The sequence below is a fragment of the Centroberyx affinis genome, unplaced genomic scaffold (assembly GCF_046629955.1).
Source record: "Centroberyx affinis isolate AG114_WGS23_722 - 3 ecotype Tasmania unplaced genomic scaffold, CSIRO-AGI_Caff_v1 ptg001245l_1, whole genome shotgun sequence".
In the NCBI taxonomy this organism is placed as follows: Eukaryota; Metazoa; Chordata; class Actinopteri; order Beryciformes; family Berycidae; genus Centroberyx; species Centroberyx affinis.
The window spans coordinates 339,502-361,873 of NW_027279756.1; the positions used below are offsets into that span (position 1 = coordinate 339,502).

The 22,372-nt window shown below is 43.0% G+C and overlaps 1 protein-coding gene across 1 annotated transcript; it reads right to left on the minus strand.

Moving 5' to 3' along the window:
• Positions 1-197: 197 nt before the first annotated feature.
• Positions 198-21,964, minus strand: LOC139648699 (dihydropyridine-sensitive L-type skeletal muscle calcium channel subunit alpha-1-like). Its single transcript, XM_071524897.1, is given in 44 exon segments — positions 198-775; positions 1,366-1,458; positions 1,546-1,592; positions 2,041-2,105; positions 2,210-2,418; positions 2,828-2,953; positions 3,853-3,986; positions 4,080-4,181; positions 4,298-4,400; positions 4,559-4,655; positions 4,779-4,906; positions 5,079-5,238; positions 5,321-5,412; positions 5,575-5,640; positions 5,951-6,076; positions 6,797-6,859; positions 7,653-7,736; positions 7,824-7,934; positions 8,589-8,747; positions 9,458-9,659; positions 9,943-10,089; positions 10,192-10,244; positions 10,348-10,455; positions 10,583-10,670; positions 10,808-10,914; positions 11,518-11,577; positions 11,669-11,798; positions 12,027-12,159; positions 12,578-12,647; positions 12,776-12,875; positions 13,010-13,124; positions 13,293-13,413; positions 13,628-13,835; positions 14,068-14,293; positions 14,423-14,583; positions 14,709-14,790; positions 14,880-15,025; positions 15,141-15,244; positions 15,482-15,687; positions 15,805-15,957; positions 16,120-16,253; positions 16,658-16,797; positions 19,633-19,738; positions 21,780-21,964. Coding segments are annotated over 44 exon segments (5,589 nt in total). The 3' UTR covers positions 198-436.
• Positions 21,965-22,372: the final 408 nt, after the last annotated feature.

Genomic DNA, 22,372 nt, shown 5'->3' on the forward strand with positions numbered 1-22,372 from the left:
ACACTATCCCACCTCCCTCAGTGAGGCTTCAGTAAGACACTCAGCTCACTCACATGGTTGTCCACAAACTCTATGGAATGGATTCCCTCAAGAAACAATAGAGTAACAAAAAAGAAAGAGGTTCATCAATCTGTGTGCTCTGAGATAAATTAGTCTTTTTATTTGTTGCAGTAAATCTGATGACTGAAAAATTGTTTGGATTATCAGATATATTGTTTCTCTTTGGTTAGGTTTCCATAAGTTTCAACCACAGTCGACAGTGTGTTAAACCTGAGCCAACCTGCTGCTCAGGCCTGTAGCCAGGCCAGTGGGTGTAATTTGTCGCAGGGGCAACAAGCTTGGTAAGCACGGGTAAAGTAAGGTGAGGTGGAGCCACCTACACAGTGTTGTCAAGTGTAACGTCACATGATAACCTTGTAAATTCAAGTGACAGCCTCTAAACTTTGGTGTCAGCCTCAGCTGGCTCCTGTACAGACTGGACTGACACAGAGCGAGGCACGGGGATGGGCCGTCTCTTTCTCTTCACAGCGGCGTCTGCCCGGCCCGTTTCCTGCGTCGTCTCAGCGGGAACAAGGACAGGAGCAGAAGGAGGGACGGGGATGGGGCGTCTCTTCTTGACCGAGGTGACGCAGCCGGAGCGTCCGTTGAGGATGCCCTGGGCCATGCCCTCCATCTCAGCCACAGGCAGCTGCATGGCGTCAGCCATCTCCCTCTTGGTCACTGACACAAAGTCTGGGTCTCTGGCCAGGGAGGCCAGACCGCCCTCTATCAGAGCCTGGAGGACAGAAACAACATGCACTGACCTCGCTTGCATGCCGTGTTTACATTATACTGAAATCATGCTGGATATCATACTGGTAATAAAACAACCTTAAACCTGAAACTCCTGCTGTATTATTTCTGCTTTACATCATTATTATGCAGCAATGCTTGCTTGACATTTAGAATACTGTAGTAATAATAATAATGATGTGATATTTTATTGGACCCTGTAGGGAAATTCTTTTTTCGGTCGCCCCCCTCCAGGAAGGTCAGAGCGCAGGCTCAGCTACATAACAGCCCCTCTGGAGAGGAGCAGACAGAGAATCAGTGTCTTGCTCAGGGACACTTAAACAGGGCAAATGCTCGCTGACACAGAGGCTTGAACTCTGTGTCACTCTGTGTTGACACTGTGTGTTTTCTGGCTGAAGGACTGTCTGCCCACTGACTCTGCCATGCTGTGGAACAATATCTACAATAGAAACATAATACATTTATATAGCCCTTATCTATGATGGAGTGGATGATAGTGCCTCAGGACACTGTCTGCTAATAAAAATAAAAAAAATAAAAGAGGTGGGCGGTCACAATTCCTCTCTCACTCACCTCCTGGACAAGCTGGTCAGCAGCAGGTCGGCCCTCAGCAACAGTGTGGGAGCACTGACACTGGCTGTCACCATAGTTTGGGTCATAGGGGAACTGCAAACAAAAGACATACATCACCATTTTTCTTGTTCCATCATGGAGACTGTATGTGGGATGAGTCAGCCTTCAGTAAAACATTACCTGTGTGATGTCTGTTCTCACTGTGAAGTTCGAAAAACACCTGTTATCTAAAGACAAGGGTGAGAAATAAAAAATCAAAACAAAACAAAAAAAAATTATCAAAGATCCAGAGAACAACTGAGAACTCCATAGAAAAATCTGCCTGCCTCTCTTTTTTTGTCTGCTACTTTTTCCTACTCATTCACCATTTCAATATACCATACTTTTTCCAGACATTAATTGCTTGTCTGTATTTGTGCATTTTGGTCAGTGTTCAATGTAATGTATGCTGATAGTGGCTGACTGTCAACTAGGCCCTATCACACTGTAGCTGAAGATTTTCACCACAACAAATATCATAATATACGAAGAGGCACTGGGTCTACAACTACGTAAAATGTGTAGTTTAATATGCATCAAGACAAAACCTGTAAATGATAAACTTTCCATACATTTACAGACTTTCCAGACCTTCATAGGAACCCAGTGTCCCTATCCAAAGACCTCTGGACCTACCTGGCTCTGCATCCTCATTGGGATTGTAAAATTCCTCAGGACTGCCTTCTCTTTCAAATGAAAATCTGAAACAAGGATTGCCACCAATCAGCCACTGCTTGAAATAACTTTTTCCATCTTGAATATAGGTTAGTTAGTCTCAGTAGATGGGAGTGTGGTAGGTACTCACTCTGCGAGGGCGTTGTTGTTAGTGTTGCTCCTTGGGGCGGTTGTGGGGAAAAACTCGGTGGTGGCCGTGAAGGCGGAGGAGTCGGGCGGAGACTCGGGCTGGTTCTCAGAGAACTGGAGGGGCCGCTGGCTGGTCATCTGGGGCTGCTGGGCGTTGGTGGGCTCAGAGGAGAAGGAGTCCACCTGGTTCCCAAACAGACCATGGGTACGCTGCAAGACAGGAAGACAAGCACACATGCAGACATTTGCAGACGTTACTATACATGGTTAATCAAATTGAGGAGTTACTCCCATTTATATCGATGTAGGGAAAGGATAAGGATGAAGCACACTCTGCATGGTGTGTGTGTGTAAACTGTTGTCAGGTGAAAACCCTGTATCTCCAAAATGTCAACTTTTCAGGAACTAAGAAAAATAGCCTTGTTTTCAGCTTGGTGCTGAAACCCCATCCATGGGGTTTTGAAAGCTTTTCATAACCCAAGGGTCATAGAACTTTCTCAACCCATAGAGGAGCATATAATCATTCAATTTAAGTTAAAACATGAAAATCATCATATTGGTTTTCACCTGGCAATGACCATATAGAATATATGCATCTCACTGTGCATGTGTATCTCACCCTGTAGATGCCCTCCTCTCCAGCCTCATCCATAGCTCTGTCCATCTCCTCCTCATTGTGCAGGTCTCCTGAAATGGTCCTGTGCATCTCTGGAGCCGCCTCCTCCTCTATGCTCCTCAGACCAGCCTAGAAAAACATGGAGAGCAGGACCACACAGCAGAGGGTCCACAAGGAGAGGAAGAAAAGGGAAGTTGAGTACAGATTGATGTAAAAAAAAAAAAAAAAAGACCAAAAGCAAGACGAGAGCTATAAGCAGAAGAATAATTGGAGAAAATGCACATTCAGCGCATTAGAAACAGTGAAGAACATAATAAATCTTGTTGATATGATGCACAGGGTTCCCACACTCACTTATACATAAAATTCAAAGACTTTTCATTGACTTTCAAGATCTTGTATTGTGAAATTCAAGGACTCAAAATTGACGTGTTTTGGGTAAGACATGACATTGATCAAAATTATACATCATGGAGGCCTCATTTATTACTCATGACCTTCAGGATCAGGATGTGAACTGTTGATCCTAGGACAGAGAGAGGAATGATGAATTTGGGTGCTATATCTTAATAAAAAATCAAGTACTTTCAAGGCCTTCCACTCATTTTCAAAAACTTGTAAAGCCTAATTGTATTTTTCTCAAATCCACAAACTTTCAAGGACATTCAAGGCCCATGGGAACCCTGGATGTAATACTTTATTGATTTATTTACTCTATAAGAGCCTAGAGGAGAGAAACAGTATGCAGTGACCTTGCTTACATTGCATATATTACACTGAAATAATGCAAATTAAACTGGTAATACATCGGCCTTTAACCCACAGAGTTTTATCCAATTACTATGCAGCAATTTCCTGCCCAGAGTCAGCTACATAACAGTGTTTCTGGAGTTGCTAGTGGTTAAGTGTCCTGCTCAAGGGCACTTCAGCAAAATTCATGCGTGCTGATACAGGGATTTAAACCTGGGTCCTGTGGTTTAAAGTCTCTCTGCTCACTAGCCACCCTGCTGCCCCAGAGGGGGCCTTACCTGGATCTCTGGGCCTGAGGCGGTCTTCTTAGTGGGCCGGTAGCCATAGTACTCCTCCTGGCGCTTCATGAACTTACGGAAGTGCTCCTGGAGCAGGAAAGTGGCGTAGAATTTCCCCACGGTCACCTCATCATCTATAACCAAACAAGCCACAACACTGTCCATGTGAGAAACGCTGCTCTGTAAAGGTGAATTCCAACAAATTCTATTCCTGTTGAAAGACTCACCTCCTATAGGGGGAATGACCTGGTCTAGCAGTTTCATACTGGTGCGTTTCCAGATTTGCTTTATAATGGCTCTCAGCTCCTCATTGGCCTGCTCAAAGTTACCTGGTCAGGACAAGCCATGAAAATATTACAGCATTAAATCATATTGGAGTCAACACATCAACATGAAATGTAATTTTTAACAGTATAGGATGGGTAACAATAATGATGAGCTGTACCTTCTGTTTTGATCTTGAGGGCAGTTCTGACCAGAGCAAACAGGGTGGCGTTGAAGGTGACTGTGCCATCACTGTTGAGCGGCATGTTCATCCCAATCAGGCGCTACAGACAGGGAGTGAAGAGAGTTCGGGCAACAGGGAAGGAAGCATCAAAACATCCACAAACTCCTAAAAGCCTGTGATTTGGTAAGCACCTGTTGTAAACCTGGGCAGAACTCAAACACACCAATGACACCGACAGATGGTATTTTGATGCTGTACCTTGCACGCAGCACGATGGGGACAGAACTTGCCAAAGCCCAGTGGAGGCTGGATGCGTCGCAGCAGCGTCACCACATCTAGATGTTTGATTCTCCCCCTTTAGATCAGAGAGACACATTATACTCATATTGGGTTACACCCACTTAAAACATGACCTAGATCTGCTGAGAGATAATTTAAGATTATAAAGTGAGGCTAGGTTTTCATATATGGATCTCACGTTGCTTCAGGGTCGTATTCAGCCCAGATCTTCTTAAACTCATCCAGATGATGTGGACCCAGGAGAGACCAATCACGGGTCAGGTAGTCAAAGTTGTCCATGATGACAGCTACAAACAAATTGAGGATCTGTGGAAAGAAGGGATGATATATGTTGATTTGACAGATGTTTATAATTGGATGAGATCAGTCCAGTTAATTTCTCATTTCTGGCTAAAGAATTTTTTTTTTTTGACAGGATGAGTAGTAGAAAACAAAAGATTATGGTTGACTTCTAAGTGGCTTTCCAACCACTGCTCACCAGGAAGGCGCAGAGACAGTAGAAGCTGAGGAAGTAGAAGACGGCGAAGTTGGCCCCGCAGGTGTACTCCTCTCCTGGCAGGAAGTCAGACTTGGGGTCACACTTCTTCCCATACATAGAAGCCAGCATGATCTCTTCCCAAGCCTCTCCTGTAGCACACCTGGACACACACACAAACCACAGCGTGAGGTCTCAGCTCAATTTTCTTGACCTTTGAACCACATCCTGGCTCACAGACTCACCGGAATAGCATCAGAACAGCCTGAGGGAATGTCTGGAAGTTGTTGTTGCGGTGGATTTGCGTGCCGTCTACTAAGGCTACCTTCCCAAAGATCTGAAGGGTTGGAGAATCAGAATCAAAATCACTTTAATCACCAAGTACATTTGAAGTAAAGAGACACATTGACAACCTACAGAGTTTCATAGTGCATAATGACACATTATACATCATACTTGCCTATGTATGTTCCTCCCCAAAATAAAGTACAGACTGTACCTGCATGCCGATGACAGCGTAGATGAAGAAGAGCATGATGATGAGCAGAGCTACATGGGGGAGAGCCTGCAGACACAAAACAAACATGTAGTGTTGTATGTAGCATTTTTATGTGTATTTATTTTTAGCCTGTGTCTCATAAATCTGAGTGAGTGGACCCCTTTTTTACCGTCATTAATAGGGTAATGTGTTTATTGCACATTTGTAATTGCGGAGTGACATATAAATAAAAATGATCTATCTATCTATCTATCTATCTATCTATCTATCTATCTATCTATCTATCACAAAACAAACACACTGAATCAGGTCATTGAAAAGTCACTGCTGACCAGCGCAGCAGAGAATGAGAATGATGATGGTGTGTGTGACGGACCTGGAAGGACTTGATGAAGGTCCACAGCAGATTGCGGATGCCCTCCGATCGATTCAGCAGCTTGACCAGACGCATGACACGGAACAGTCGGAAGAACGTGATGGAAACGCTGGCGTTTTCAGAGGCCTTCAGACGAAGAGGTGGAGATAATTAGACTGATAAGGACACATAAGAAAAAACACAAATCAATGGCAGTGAAGATGGATACAGTTCCAGACACTTTGGCTTACCGCAATTGCTTGCATAGGATTTGTCTCCTGTGGAAAGTAGATGAGGAGACGACAGTTAGATGAGTTATATTTGATAGAGGCTGTATTATTACTATCAGCAGGCTCATAAAAGACATAGCATCGATCAACTGTTAAATATTAATGAGGTACATTTTTCTCAAATCTCAAAATGATGTTAATACAAGAGTCAATTTTTCCACCTTTGATGAATTACTAAGCTTCCAAAAGACAAGGCTTGACTGCTGAAAACTTGAGGAATGGCAGCAATTTGTAACTCATGCAAAATAAACAGTAAACACACAGTTCATTGTCAAAATATTAACAGTTTTCAGTAAATCCAGCCACCAAAAAAAAAACTGCTGAGTTAGAGACATGTCTGTGTAAACCACAGCTCAGAGCCACATTTGAACACATTTGAGCAAATACCTTGACAACTAATCTTACACTGCGCTGTATGATTAGACGTTAGAAACACAGATTTCTTCAATATGTCTCACCAGCAGTAACCCAGTCTGAGCCACACAAGGTTCAGTACAGTTTAGTCCCACTAGTAAAGCACAGAGAACATAGTGGAGTGCTCACACAGCAAGGCTCATGCAGCAGTGCAGTGCAGTGCAGATCAGATATTTACAGCACAGCCATGGAGACAGTACAGTCCTCCACTGGAGGCCAGGGCAGTCTGTGGAGGATAGACAGATGAGGAGTTACATGGGGTGGAGGAGAGAGGGATGGAGGAGGCGAAGAGGAAGAGAGAGAGAGCAGAGAGAGCAGAGAGAAAGAGACAGAGAGAGAGAGAGAGAGAGAGAGAGAGAGAGAGAGAGAGAGAGAGACATGGAGACATAACAGAGTGTGCCATGTGAACTTGTGTGTTTGTGGAGGAGGAAGACGAGAACGCAGTGCAACACTGGAGATAAACAAGTGACAGATTAAATAGTGACTTTGACAAATTGATTTTGTGTACCAAATATTTTAAAAAACAAAAAAACAAAAAAAAACAAATAGAAAACAAAAACATCCCTTAAATTGTGCTCTTTTAAAGTGCTCAGACAACACACATACTGGAAATGCGGTAATGAAGAATTGTGGGAATAATGGAGAATTTGGTGGTTTGGTGATGGAACATTCCAGTCAGTGAGTCGTGGTGGCGATGCTTTTGAGGTTGCATGAGGCATTGAGGGGGTGTGGGGGGGGGTACAGGGGGTGGAGGTGGCCAACAACGGTACTGACCATGTCCTGTGAGCTAGTTCTGCTAGCCCCAATCAGCTGTTTGGCCACGACTATATGTTTCTGGGTCAGAGTATTGAATAAACACGGTACATTCAGTCATTTCAAATAGAGTCACAGTATTGACTGGGAATGTCTCATGAAGACAACACACAGGGCTTTAAATACACCTGCATTTAGAAACCTGATAACTGTGGAATTAATTGTAAAGGACCAAAGAAGAGCTTTTTTTTATCATTTGTACTCACATCGACCTCGCTCAGGATGACGTCAACCACACTACCGATGACAATGAGGAAGTCAAACACGTTCCATGGGTCTCCGAAGTAGCCCTGCACACACACATAAAACAATTCTGAGATGGTGGGACGCTTGGATTGGGTCAATACCATTTGAACAACAGATGCTGGGGTCCTTACTTTAGCTTTGAAGGCCATGAGTTTGAGAATCATCTCCACAGTAAAGAGCACAGTGAAGATCAGGTTCAGAGTGTCTGACAGCTTGGTCACATGGTCTGACTGGTTGCAGTGCTATTCAAAGGGAAAAAGACGGTGTTTCAAGCAAATATTCATTTTAACATGCCATAAATATTCAGTTGACATATAATTACAGAAAGTTTTTAATGATGATGCATTGATACATCTTCAGAGGGACATATTAGGATTAGACCAATATGTCAGTTTGATGATATATCGGGCCGATATTGGCCTTTGTTGGAATATTGCATATTGTCCAGTTAGTGAATCTTCCAGTCCTCTCTGACAACAGCTGTATAAAAATAGTCTGTAAAAACTGAAATTAAATTAGATTTTCTTTGCTCATTTTATGTTTTGTAATTGAATTTTTCATTTAAAGGATTATGTATCCCATAGTTTCCCCTTCCACTGAACAACTTGGGTCACCCTGCCTTGAGGCGCTGCTAACCCTTGAAGGATTTCATTAGTATGGGTTTCAGCAGAGAATTTTGGTGTCCCGTGGTCTAAATATTGTTTCAGAGGCTTTCCAATCCTGAGGAATGAAATTGTGGGGTAATCACTGAGTCCTTGTCCTTTTTGGCATGAAAATAGTCAAATTTGAGCAGCTTCAAACAGACATATTGGTATTGGCGTTCAAAAACCCACATCGGTCGAACCCCAAGAAATACCCAGTGCTTTTCAGTTACAACATGACCTTGATGCACGTACCTGCATCCCCAGACACAAGGTGTTGAGCATAATTAGGAAGAACATGAGGTACTCAAAGTAGCAGGAGGTGACGATGTACCAGACCCTGTACTGGTAGGGGTTCTTAGGGATGTAGCACCTCAGAGGACGAGCCTTCAGAGCGTACTGCACACACTGACGCTGCAGCGGAGACAGGACAGACAGAGGGGAGGACATTTTTACAATGACAAACACTAGGAGAAAGTAGATTAAAAGAAAACTAAGTGTCACTCTTTTAGCCAGAAGACTCATTTTACTCAATTGGAAACAGGCTACCCCTCCCTGCTTTAAACACTGGATCAGAGATACACTACAGTTTTTGAAGCTAGAAAAGATAAGATTTGCCCTTCGAGGGCCTAAGGATAATTTTAGCAGCGTATGGCAACCTTTCATTACATATCTACTTGAACAGCTATGAGGTTGTGGGATTGTTTGTTTTCAACATTTGCTGTAGAATTTGTTTATTCTAAACTGCGCACGCTCACACACACACGTCTTGTCTATTATTGTTGAGTTTGTGTTGTTTTTGTCGTTGTTATCTCATTTTATTTTATCTTATTTGTCTGTTTGTTTCCTTGAAAAAAAAAAAAAAATGTTTTTCCTGTACTTTTGTATACATAATGCTTCTTTTTTAATTGTGAAAACTAATAAACAAAGTGGTGAAAAAAAAAGAAAAGAAAACTAAGACATATTAATGGCATCATGTATAAACTATATATAACCAGGGATTCAGAAACATTTATTTTCCTAGATTCCACCTTGGAGTAAAGTATTTTCAGATTTCATTGGGAATCTGTAGATTCTAGTGACTGTCCGAAGTGTCATAGTGTTATAGGTCTCTGCATGTGTACCTGGTTCTTGTCCAGCTCACAGTTCTTGTACTCCTGCTCGCCCTGCTCCTGGAAAGTGACAATGACGAAGCCCACGAAGATGTTCATCATGAAGAAGGCGATGAGGATGATGTAGATGATGAAGAAAATGGACATGTCCACGCGGTTGTTGAAGACGGGGCCCATATCTTCTTTGTCTGAATCTATGGCTCTGTATAACAGCCTGGGAAGAGGCGGAGGGGGGCAGGGAGAGATGGGGTGAGATTGGTAGAAAAGGAGATCAAAGATCGGAGATACAATAAGGCTAATTCATATAAATGACATTTAGAATTCAGCGGTTTAAAAAAGATATATTGCCTCCTTTACCATCGCTGACCTCAGGCAATGAAATTACTTGCAGCTCAATATCCACATAATAAAATATTCTGTCTTCTAACTCAATCAAACTGACAAGTGTTGAAAGATCCAATATAAGATGCAATTTATAAAAGTCCTTCTGTACTCACTGTGGCCAGCCCTCAAATGTGGAAACAGTGAAGAGAGCCAGCATGCCGTTGAGCACATTGTCAAAGTTAAAGTCGCTGTTGAGCCATTCTCTCTTAGCTAGCACCGTGTCTTGGAGGGAATTATCAATATGCTTCATGAAGATTCCCCTGAGGGCAGACACAAAGATTAGTCGCTCTGAAATAGTACTTATGTTAAAAGTTTTGTTCTGACGGATGAAATGGTGCAACGTGAAAAGATGTTTGTCTTACTGGCAATCCTCTCCAGTCACTTTGGACGGGTCTGTGCAGCTGTAGAATTTACCCTGGGAGAGAAAGGAATAGTGATGCATTTAATAGATTAATTTGGAAATATGATCTTTATCTTATGACGCATTGTGTTGTCTATATCATCTTTTAAAAACCCACCTTGAAGAGTTGCACTCCTATACACGCAAACATGAAATTCAGCAGCATGGTAACCAAGACGATGTTGCCGATGGTTTTGATGGCCACAAACACGCACTGGACCACGTGCTGTCAATACAAAAAACAAACAATGTGCAGGTAATAAACAGTTAAATTCAATGGATACTAAGGGTGTGTCTGTCAAGAGAGGTTCAAGGTGCAGATTTGTGGAGATAGAGAGATGCTTATGTTTTACCTTTAACCCCTTGGCTCTATTGATAGCCCTTAGAGGCCTCAGCACCCTCAACACCCTGAGGATCTTCACCACAGAGATGGCACTGGACCTGCACACAACACATGACAAACAACACACTCAATACGCACATCTGGAAATACTAAATACTGTAATCTGGAAGTAAAACATAACAATCAGGACATGCACCAATCTATTGTGTGGTAAAAGCTCTGAAATAAAACTCACTCCATTCCCATAGACAGCAGGGAGACTCCGACCACAATCAGATCCAGGATGTTGAAGGAGTTACGGCAGAAGGAGCCCTTGTGCATGAACGCTCCATACACTGTCATCTGCCAGTCACATGTATTGGAGTTATACCCAGACCAGAAAACCAAACTGACTTGTTTAATGTTTTACACATCATTAAAAAAATGGATGATTTGCCTTGAATGTTAGAAAATGTCATTAATCTATTCCATCCGTTTATGCCACGGTTGGCTAATACTGAGATACTTAGTATTTGCCATTTAGCTGGGCTGTCATCACTGTCAATTAGGTAGCTCCACATTGATTCTTTCAGCTCCTGACTATTATATTGTATTAAGAAGATTGATTTAAGAAGCTGCTAACCCACCTAAAGGAATTGCATTAGTATGGATTTGAAGGGAAAGTTTTAGTGTCACATGATGGTCTAAATCCTGTTTCAGAGGCTTTTCCATCCTGCCAAGAATCAAATTCTGGGGGAAATGCTTAATACTTGTATTTTTTTCCCTAGTTTTTCCAGCAACAAAATTGTCAAATTTAAACATACAGAATATCAGAACAAAATAATGTCTATTGGCAGCTTCAAGACAAAGATATTCTGGTATCTGGCCTTCAAAGACCAAAGTATTAAATAAGCCCTATTAAAGCAGAACATGAAAGAACAGTACATTACATGCTGTTGGCTTTACCTTCAGTACAATCTCAATGGTGAACACAGTTGTGAAGACAATGTCAGCATAGGCCAAGATCTGGAGAAAGGCACAGAGGGAAGGGATGTTACCATAGTTCCCCTTCATTCAACAATTAAAATCCAGTGTGAGTGTTAGCTCCAGCTGTCACCTGGTTCCTGTAGGACTTGGGGTCGATGGGGTCCTCAGCGGCCAGGGAGATGGAGGAGAGCAGGATGAACAGGAGGATTAAGTTGGTGAAGGACGAGGCGTTGATGATCTTGTAGCACAGCTTGCGGAACCTGATCCACACCCACACCCACACCCACACCCACACACACACACACACACACACACAAATGTACACACACACACACACACACAAAAGACACACATATAAACACAAGACACGATACAGTCATCCGTGAGTTCACTCAAGTTCACTGTTGTGTTTTCATACTAGATGACAGTGCTGAAGTATAAACACTGTGAGATCTGTTATCCTAGAGTTGTTATTGTCTGGTTCCTACTTGTTCTGAGGGCCAAAGATGAAGAAGGAGCTGGCCTCCGGCAGGGGAACCGCTTCCTCCTTCAGTTGCAGGTCAGCCATTGGTCGAGGCCGAGGGCTAATGGGGATATCTGGCTCTACCTCCTCATCATCGCCTACAGTATGGAGGGAAGTACAGCATTGCAGACACAAGAGAAAAAAGAGAAAGGCCCAGCCAAATATAAAACTCCTATGTTCGGAGAAAGGGAAATCCCAATAGTGAATCATACAGTAGGCTTTATATGGTAGTAGCCACAGTATGTGAAAATAGCCTAACTTTAGACCCTGACTATAAATGCTCTGGGGAATCAGCTAAGTCTAATAATAATAATGAGGGGCTACTATACTTATACTGTAACATAGCCAGCAGAGGAGCACAGCCAGTGTAATGAATATGAACACTTGCAACCAGTAACCTCATTCTGCCACAACTACACAATTGAGAAATTCAAAGAAGAAATGTGAGAGGTGAGAGGTACAGGAGTTAGTGATGCGAGAAAAGTAGTTTGGCTGTTTATCAGACAGATATATTACCTGGGAAGTCTGCAGGTGGGAATGGATCTTTCACTTCATTGACATTAGACTCAAACTCATCGATTTTGAGCTGAAAAACAAAAAGAAAGTGATGTACTGTATATGTAATGGGTGGAGCATTACACTGACCTATGATCAGTGCAGTGTATCCGTGCTAAGAGTCAACATGTGATATGATATATCAAAAAGAACACTAACCTTGGCTGTGGTGGGCATGCCCTCCATCTTGGCCCTCTGCTCTGCCAGTTTCTTAGCTATCCTCTCCCTCTCCTCATCAGACTTTTCGGGCATCTTAGATCTGGAGAGCAAGAAATGAACAGACACAGTAGAGGCTTGAACTAGTGGTAGACAGGCTCTTTAATTGGGTAGATCATCTCACTCAAGTTAAACACTTCATTATTTATTTACAAGGTCCTCCAGAGAATTGTTTACCTTAATAGCTTCCTCCTAATCTTCTCTTCAGCCTTTTCCTTCTGAGCTGAAGTCAGACTCTCAGCCTCTGCTAGGTTGTCGACAGCGATGGCCAAGAAGACATTGAGGAGGATATCTGGGTGCACTGAGCTCAGGAAAACAAAAACAAAATGGACAAAAACCTTGGTGTTGATACAGCACTACAGTTTAACTTTAGAGCTGTTTTCATTAGCATCAGTGCTATATACACAATTTTTAAATCCTGCTGGACTTGGAAGATATTGTGAGTGGATGTGAAGGATACAGTTTCCACAGACATAGAGGATGATAAAGTAGATGCTGACGAGGATGCCAGGGAAGGCAGGGCCTCCATAGGCCATAATGCCATTGTTCATGATGGTGGTCCATTCCTCTCCTGTTAAGACCTGAGAAGCAGACAAGAGTGAAAGAGGAAGAATCACTGATATTAAGTACAAATGGATGGATCAGATGCTGCTAAATCAGCTGCATTTCTACTGTACATCACAAAATAAGCCAAGCAAGGTTCAAAGTGTTCATAGCAGCTGCAGTTAGAGTTCTAACAGAGGGGAAACTAATTCAAAGAGAGTAGCTATGAAAGAGGAGTTTCCAGCCACTCGCCTGGAACACACTGATGAGCGCCTGAGGGAAGTTGTCAAAGTTACTGCGCCTGGGTCTGTGGTCGGGGAAGTTGAATTTCCCCCCGAACACCTGCATGCCCAGGAGGGAGAAGATGACGATGAAGAGGAAGAGAAGGAGGAGCAGGGAGGCGATTGAGCGGACAGAGTTGAGGAGCGAGGCCACAAGATTACTCAGAGAGGTCCAGTACCTGGGAGACATGTTACCAGGGTGAGAATTAAAACCATGGCTACAACAAATTCTCAGTCAAATTAAACCATAACTGTTATATTAAATGCAACATAATTTCTTTGGTTAAGCCATTCTTTTGTTGTTCAATCCATTAAAGTTGCATTTCCCGAGTATCAATTTTAGCACGGCAGTTATAAAGACTATAGAAACAAGTGTGCCATGATACATCTCTTTGGGGGGAGAGGACTTACTTTGTGACCTTGAGGAACCTTAGCAGCCTGATACACCTGAGTACAGAGAAGCCCAGGGGAGGCATGGCTTGTGTGGACAACAAGATCATCTCCAGGATGCCACATAGCACCACAAAGAAGTCAAAACGGTTAAACAGGGACATGAAATAGGTTCTGGGGCCCAGAGCATACATCTTCACAAACATCTCTAGGACAAACAGCACCAGCAGCACCCGACTGGCAACGTCTGTTGAGAGGACAGAGAACAGAGACATGAGGAAGAGGAACAATGGAGCAGGGAGGGACAAAATCAATGCAGGACAAATGATTCACAATGTAGATGAATAACTAGCTTCAATTGATATATAGGACCGACCTTGAAAGGAGGTGAGCCAGTCAGGCTGGTGGTGGTACTCCGTAGCTATGACCAGGGTGTTGAGGAAGACGAGGAACATCACCGCCCAGTAAAAGGCCCTGGTCTTCACATATACAAGGCACTTCATCCTGAGGAAACGGTTCCAGCGGCGGGCCAGGCGGCTAAACACAAAGAGTAATTCTGGCTTACTGTGCCAAGTCGCTGTAGGTAATGGATGTCTACATTACACACAATGATTACACAATGATCTTGAATAATAGGTGAATGCCTAAAGCAGCAGACTCACTAGTAGTAAACAATTCGACTCTTGCCTTCCAGGTCATACAGGCTGTCTGTGTCTCCATCTCCATTGGTCAAAGGCAGGAGACCTGACAAGAGAGCAAAGTTTGAAATTCTAGACACTCTGTCAATAGTATCCCTACATGGGATGGGTGTTAAGGTGGTTCATAGAGCTGACCTTTGCCCTCTTGATCAGCGTCCAGGACCTCAGCGTGAGTGATCCACTCCATGTAGCCATGGAGGTCCTCATCTAGCTGCTGACGCTCTCGCAACTTCTGGAACTCTCCACGTGACTTGGCCTTCTCTCGCTCTTTGGTAAACTCTCTGAGGGGAGAGACAGAGGAATGTATAGCACATACCATTATTTCTCTGTTTGATCATGGGAAGAAGTAAGATGCAGAGGATAGTGGAGAGATAAGTCGCTAAAGAGTTGTCTTACCCACTGAGCACACCCAGAACCAGATTGAGCACAAAGAAGGAGCCCACTAGAATGAGGGTAACAAAGTAGAGCCAGGGCCATTCATTCCCTATGGCATCATTAACCTGAAAGACAACAGTGGATCACTACTGTCAGCTACAAACTATTATCCTGTTAGGTATATCTTTGTTTACACGATCAACACCAAAAGTGTAAACATAGTTGGTCAAATTAAATGGGGACTAGTAAGTAATTAGTTGGTGAAACAAGGTGTAGAGGGCAAGAGCAGAACTGCTATTTGCTAATTGCCCTAACACTGAATCTGCAAACACTGCTGAGTTAAAGTTCAAACTGTCACTGACCCAGTAGAGCACTTTAGTCCATCCCTCCATAGTGATAGACTGGTAGACGGTAAGCATGGCAAAGCCAAAGTTATCGAAGTGGGTGATGCCGTTGTTGGGCCCCTCCCAGCCCGGCCGACACTCGGAGCCGTTGATGGAGCAGCGGCGCCCGTTACCAGCCTGGGCACAGGGGGCCGGCTGCTCACCCTCTGCTGTGGCGTAGATGTCTGAGGGACAATATTATAGGATATTATTGTAACTGATAATATAACAAGAATGACTATAAATGACAGCATGTAAAGGCCCAAGTGCAACTGTCTCTAACTGTGTCCTTGTTTACACACTTGTTTCAGCGTAATAACAGGTCTTATGCATCTTGCACTTGAAGAGCTCCAGGCCCACGATGGCATAGATGGTGACCAGTAAGAAGACCAGTAGGGCAATGTGCAGCAGAGGCAGCATGGCTTTGAGGATGGAGTTCATCACCACCTGCAGACCTGGATGGGAATAATAAAACCAAATCTTCACACTACACTTCAGCACTCTTTCCATTTATAACTCACAGTAATCCTTCTTTGCATATTCTTCCAAGTGGACAAAACTGTAAAACAGTGTTGGGCTTATTTTTGTGAGTACAGTAGTGAGGTGCAGGTTCTTACTGGGGACTCCAGAGACGAGGCGTAAGGGTCTCAGCACTCTGAAGGCTCTCAGGGCCTTCATGTCAAACCCCCCGCCCTTCTCCATCGGCACACCCGCTATCTTATTGATGGTATCCACGGCAAAGGTGAAGAGGCTGCAGGCAAAGATGATTCAGCTGTAAGTGAATACCTTTACAAAACTGTATATTTCACTATATTAAATGATATGCTTTAGAATATTGCTGGTCAAAGCCAAATCTAATCTGGAAATAACCCCTTTGATAGCATGATCTATGATGTAACATTGTGTTTTGTTTTTGCCTTGATGTTTTGAGAGGTATTACTTTTTTCCACTCATCTCATACATCTGTTACAAAATGAGCATTCTGTAAATGAGCAGAAAATCATTACACTTTTGGCATTACATTCTCAATTGTAGAAGTTGTTGCTGACGTTTCCATGTTAACAACTTATAAAATGATACATATGCTCAAGAGAATCTGTTTCCAATGGCCTTTGCTTGCAGAGGCGTCCATCTGCAGCCCGGAGCTCATCTTACCCCATGAAGACGATGACAAAGTCCAGTATGTTCCAGCAGTTCCGTAAATAGGCGCCCTCGTGGAACACGAACCCATACGCCACTATCTTCAGAAAGCACTCTAAGGTGAAGATGACCAAGAAGATATACTCCAGACTCTCCTGAACAAAAACACACACAAACCAGAAAATGAGATTTTATGACGCTCACACCTCTCAGATTCAGTTCTGTGGGGAAAATGTGAGGGTGAGTGTTAGGCAGAACGACTGGAGTAACTGAAAGCTTTGGCATTTGAGCTGCCTCTGGAGGGAATAGCAATAGGTATAAAAGATTTGCTCGTATTAGATGAACTCATTAGGTTTGATAGCTTGTTAAGTCATCTTGGTGCTGATTAAACAGGGCCCAGGCAGGCTTAAACGGATGGATGGCCCATGAATCACAGAGATTAGAGGAACCTGGAGCCATAATTTAACATCTTTAATCTTCAAGAGCTTTGTTACACTGTCTAATGCACTGTAAACTGTTTGCAAAAAACATCTAAAAGCTTTGTTTAGAGGTGGTAAGCCCAGATAAATGTCAGGACGGTTCAATGCAAACATCTGTTAGCAAATTGGACCTGTATCTCTGTGTTTTTAACATCAGTGTTGATGTTGTCAGAGAGAAAAGAGGTAGACACACAGCAGACAGTCACAGCTCCATGTATGGTTTTCCTCAGACTGTTTGTATGTGCATGTGTGTGTGTCTGTGTGTGTGTATGTACAGTGACCGTCACTATAGCAGACAGACAGAGAAACACACACAAGCCGCGGGATTAACAGTTCCACGACAGTGTCAGGGAGGTATTATCTTGGTACCAAAACAATACACCACACATCATTATGAAAGCATTAGATAACATAACCTCTCTTGCTTTTCATTGTTGACTACTCTACAAATGCAGTAAGGAGAAGCTGTGATATGAGAAGAGCATGATATACTGTAGTTTCCAGGGTATTTAGCCCCAATACTCAATTACTCAAGTACCATAAATAAATGTAATTATGTTTTAAATGCTGTATTTATTCCCCTTTCATCTTACTAAACAAATCGGGTCAATAATGCTTGGCTGAAATATCCAGCTACATCCATTCAGTCCCAAAGTCTCTAATCAGTTTCAAATTCCAAGGCCAATCTTGCATACACCAACAAGAAAACATACATACATACTGTACATACAGTACAAACATACATTCATTGACTACAATATAAGAAATGTTGTCATTCAAATGAAACCAAGTGGGACAACTAGGAGAGCTGCGCTCCCATGAAGTAGTGGATTACAGCGTTACGAGCCAACGCATTTGATGAGTAAAGTCTGGGTTACATGATGCAGAATTGGACGACTCTCCTATATCCACCTGTGTGCATGGGCCAACCTACTTCTAACAGCAAGGGGGGGGGGACTTCATGAGACACCCTGGCCGGCTTCTGTTACATCCCTCACATCTCTGGAATGAAACACTAAGAAGTCAGAGGGATTTGGGATGACGCATGCAAAGAGGGCTAAAGCAGGAATCTTAACGAAATGGGGTCAGTATGAGGTTCAGGTGATATCTAATGACTTGGGGAATTTGGCTGGGGGTGTAGGTTGGTTGTTTACTCTCTAGATTGACATTAGCTTTAACCTGGCTGTGTGTTATTTGGTTGTAAAGGGTAGAGGAGATTATTGACTGAATGGTGAGTGACAGGTGGTGGTTGGCTGAGGATGCTATACATTTGCACTTGTGCTGGAGGCAGCAGGGTCAGAGACAGCTACCTACACACACCTAGCCTCCTTAACACTATAATACCACTGTCAATACAATACCACAATTCAATACTACTGTCAGTAGCTCTATAGGGAATTTCACGTACATGATGTGTGCACCGTGCAAGTGAAAACACATCTTGCGCTCATTACACCACACACCCTCTGACAGAAGCTTAGAAACACATTCATCAACACACACACACAAAAAAAATCCCCTGAGTTGTGTGTTATATATTTCAGTCCTACACTGCCTGCACCCCCACAGCAGTGTCAACACACACCTATAAGGTCCAAATATAGAAACTCTGGGAAAGACTCCAGGAGCGTCTAGGGGCCAAACACCTGCCACCCAGCTAGCTTTACACTACTTTAACATAGGAGACCGTCTGAGTCACCTGCCATCTAGAGTGGGAGGAGTCATCGAATCATACCAACAGTTCGGCTACTTCACTTTTTATTAGCGAAATATACAATATTAGGTTTCCATGATTAATGTCAGTTTTATAGGGAATGTCATGCAAAACCATAAAACTCATTCTACCCAGATATAATATGAGCTCTGTTTTGATGGCTTGTATACTTCAACATAAGCACAAATTATGTGTAAAAACAGACACACAGGCAGTATGAGACAAACTCACTTATTAATTATTGCGCTGAACATCCCTGGCTACTCTGTAAGCTTTTTCCACATAGGAAAAAATTCTACGTACATCAGATGCTGCATATTCGCAATATTCCTCATGCCTGTGATCCATTATGTTCTTCAACAGCCTGTTTCTGATCGGAGATGGATAAACCAATATAGCACAAACATTTGATGACATGTTCCTCTGCAGATGCAGATAAGGCTCCAAGTAAAGAAGTGACTTGTGTCTGGAGGCATGTTGTAAATGGGGCTCGAGGGCCGAGACCAATGAGTGTTTTACTTCACAGGCTCAAAACAGACGAATACATTAACAGAGCTGCACAGTCTTCTACTGGTCAAGGTAAAAGATTGGATCCTCAAGAGACCATGAGTAAAGTATTTTGTGGGTTTTAAGGATAAAGTTTAAGATTATGCCATCAGTCATATCATAACAAACAAATGTCATCACCACATTCATCCAGCTTGCCAAGGCTCCTCATAGAGACAACTTAGTCATACTTAGACGCGTGGGTTTGGGTTTGTTTGTGTGTGTGTGTGTGTGTGTACATGCTTACTCACCAAGCTTGTGTTGGTGTTATTGCTGTCCTCCTCAGGCATGGGCAGGAACACGGCCAGAGCTACACAGTTAGCAAAGATGGTCAGCAGGATGATGATCTCAAAGGTTCTGGAGGAGGCGGCTCAGGATCATAACAACAACACATGAAGAGGAGGACTGGTAGAATCCCAGATCCCCAGAACATGCTTATGTTGGCATATTTAGAGCATGCTGCAACATACTAGTAAGACTTAGCACTAATATTTGAGCTCATGATTCAAGTGTTGGTAATTATGTGATATTTCATGAAATGGAAGAATTTTTTTTAATGAAAAGGATATTTGTTGGTGAAAAAGAGAAGCTGATTAGAATACAAATACCTAATATGGATTCTTGGCCCTATGCACAGGGTTTTAGGATAGGTAGTTAAGTCTTATCTTTGTTTATTAGTCTTGCCAATGTTGTGAATGAACATCATTGTGCCTTATGTTTGTGTAATATGTTTTGTATTTTGTCTTTATTTTTATTGATCTGGTTGTTTTGTATATCTCGCAAATGCTAAAGTAATAAAAAAAAGAAAAGAAAAAATATTTGAGCTCATCATGTACAGATAAAAAGGCCAACAATCGTGGGTTAAGTGCCAGTTTTAGAAGATGAATGGGCCATCTCATTATCTGTATGAGTTGTTCTGCAAGTCTCAATATGGCAAACGAAAATACTGTATATCAAACAGCTCTATAGCCTTGCTAGTATTGATCAGTGGGTCTTGATGCTCTCTGAAACACCGCCCCTAAAATCAGCCCATTAATCTGCCACACAGGCCGAACTGTAGGTGTAACCCTGTCTGCTGTGCAGGCCCATTCTCACCCATAGGGGGCTCTCTGAGAGAATTTCCCTGCCAGCTCAGCATCATGTCTCGCTGTGATGCCACAAGACAGCTGCAGAGCCCCAGAATATGACCGAACCATTTAAACACAGACAACTTATCAAGAAAAGAGACAGCAGTTATATCTACTATGAGACATTCATCCATTCAAAAGTCTGTAGGCATTGGTAGAATAAAAAAAACACACATTTAGAAGTATTTAAAGGAGTTTTAGTCTATTTCTGGAACATTCCTCTCCTGTGAATACCGAACCTAAGGCCTGGGTTATGGAAACACATAGCAATGTGATTAAACCAGTGTCGTAAAACTTTCACTTGACTTGGTTGAGCATGTGGAGAATTAATTAAAACACAGCCCCAGATATCAAGTATAAGACAACACACAACAAATACAGTAAATAAAACTGCTTTGAAGAGTTAAACTCATTAACTCCGTACTGATGTTTAAAATTTAATGCTCATTCTTTAACTCCATAATTCCAAATATCCCACTTCAAAAGCTATGAAGATAAGGGCGCTGTCACTAGATGAGCAGGATCAGTACTTTAAAATATAATGTTTTCCCCACGATATACCACAAAATGTCCATCACATCCCAAGCTATTTCAGATGGAAAGTATGTATGACCATGTGTTATCTGGGAATGGACATCAGACTAAAAGCAGGAAACCCCCTACAGGGACAACATCACTCAGCAGCCATTTTTCCAAGCTTCAAGCCTTACAGTCCACTAGCACTGCAGAGCTGCTCTTTCCACATTAAAAGCAGAATGCCAGCCAGCCAGCCAGGACAATTATCACTAAATTAAGCGGCTTCATTAATTGTTTCTGTCTGCCATCTGTAAATAGCTTGGGGTTATGAAGCCCTGCCGGTGAAAAGACTAGGGTTACATACTTGACGTTGACACAGGGCGGCCAGATACATAACAAAAGTCTTAACACCCTGGGGAGTCCCTCAACAGAGATTTGAAAGAGCCTTGGCTTGGTCGTGCCGATCACAGCTGGACGACATGGCAGCTGTCAATTCACTGCATTAACATCAGTTCTGTATACAAGAAGTGATATACTGTAGTAAAGTGACAGCCTGAAGTGTTTTCACCTATAAAAATATATAATACCATGAGTGTTCAAGAGCAAAAAACACTTAATTACTGTTATTGTACTTCTTTAGCAGTTCTGTTTAAAGGGAGCTGTTAGTAGGCCAATGTCTATGTAACATTACGAACACAACTGTGTATGTGTAGGTGTGTGTATGTGTGTGTGAGGTGGTTCAGTGTGAAGGATACTTCCACTCCACGATGTTGATGCAGGCCTTGCGGAAGGGGTTTTTCAGAGTGAAGAGGAAGAGGGAGCGGGCCGGTCGAGGGTTTCCCCCCGTGGCCTGCAGCTTCTTCAGCTTCTCCCTCTGCTTCCTCTTCAGCTCCTCCTCATTCATGATGACCGGCTTGGCCGCCTCTCCGTTGGCCGCCATCTTGATGCCTCCTGAGACGAACCCTCTGTCCTGGAGAAATGTGTCCTCTCAACAAATATTCCAAAACTGAAACGCAATTTCCCAACTTCCTGTTGCGAAGGCCCCTGGGTCCCGAATCCTCCGATCCTGTGTGTCTGTGTGTGTGCTCCTCCGCTGGCCCTCGCTCCCCTCTTCACCTCTCCCTCTGACTCTGTCTCTCTCACACAGAGCCACAGGCCTCTCCTCCTGGCCGAGGGCTTCTGACAGAAAAGTCCACTAGGCAGGGAAAAATAATAGGAGCCCAGAGCCGCTGGAGGAGCAGTTGGCCCCGCTGTAGTTTAAATATAGACTGTGAACCACTGACAGGCCATGCTTGGGGATGGCTAAGAGGGTGGGGTGGGGGGGGGGGTGGAAGGTGGAAGATGGGGG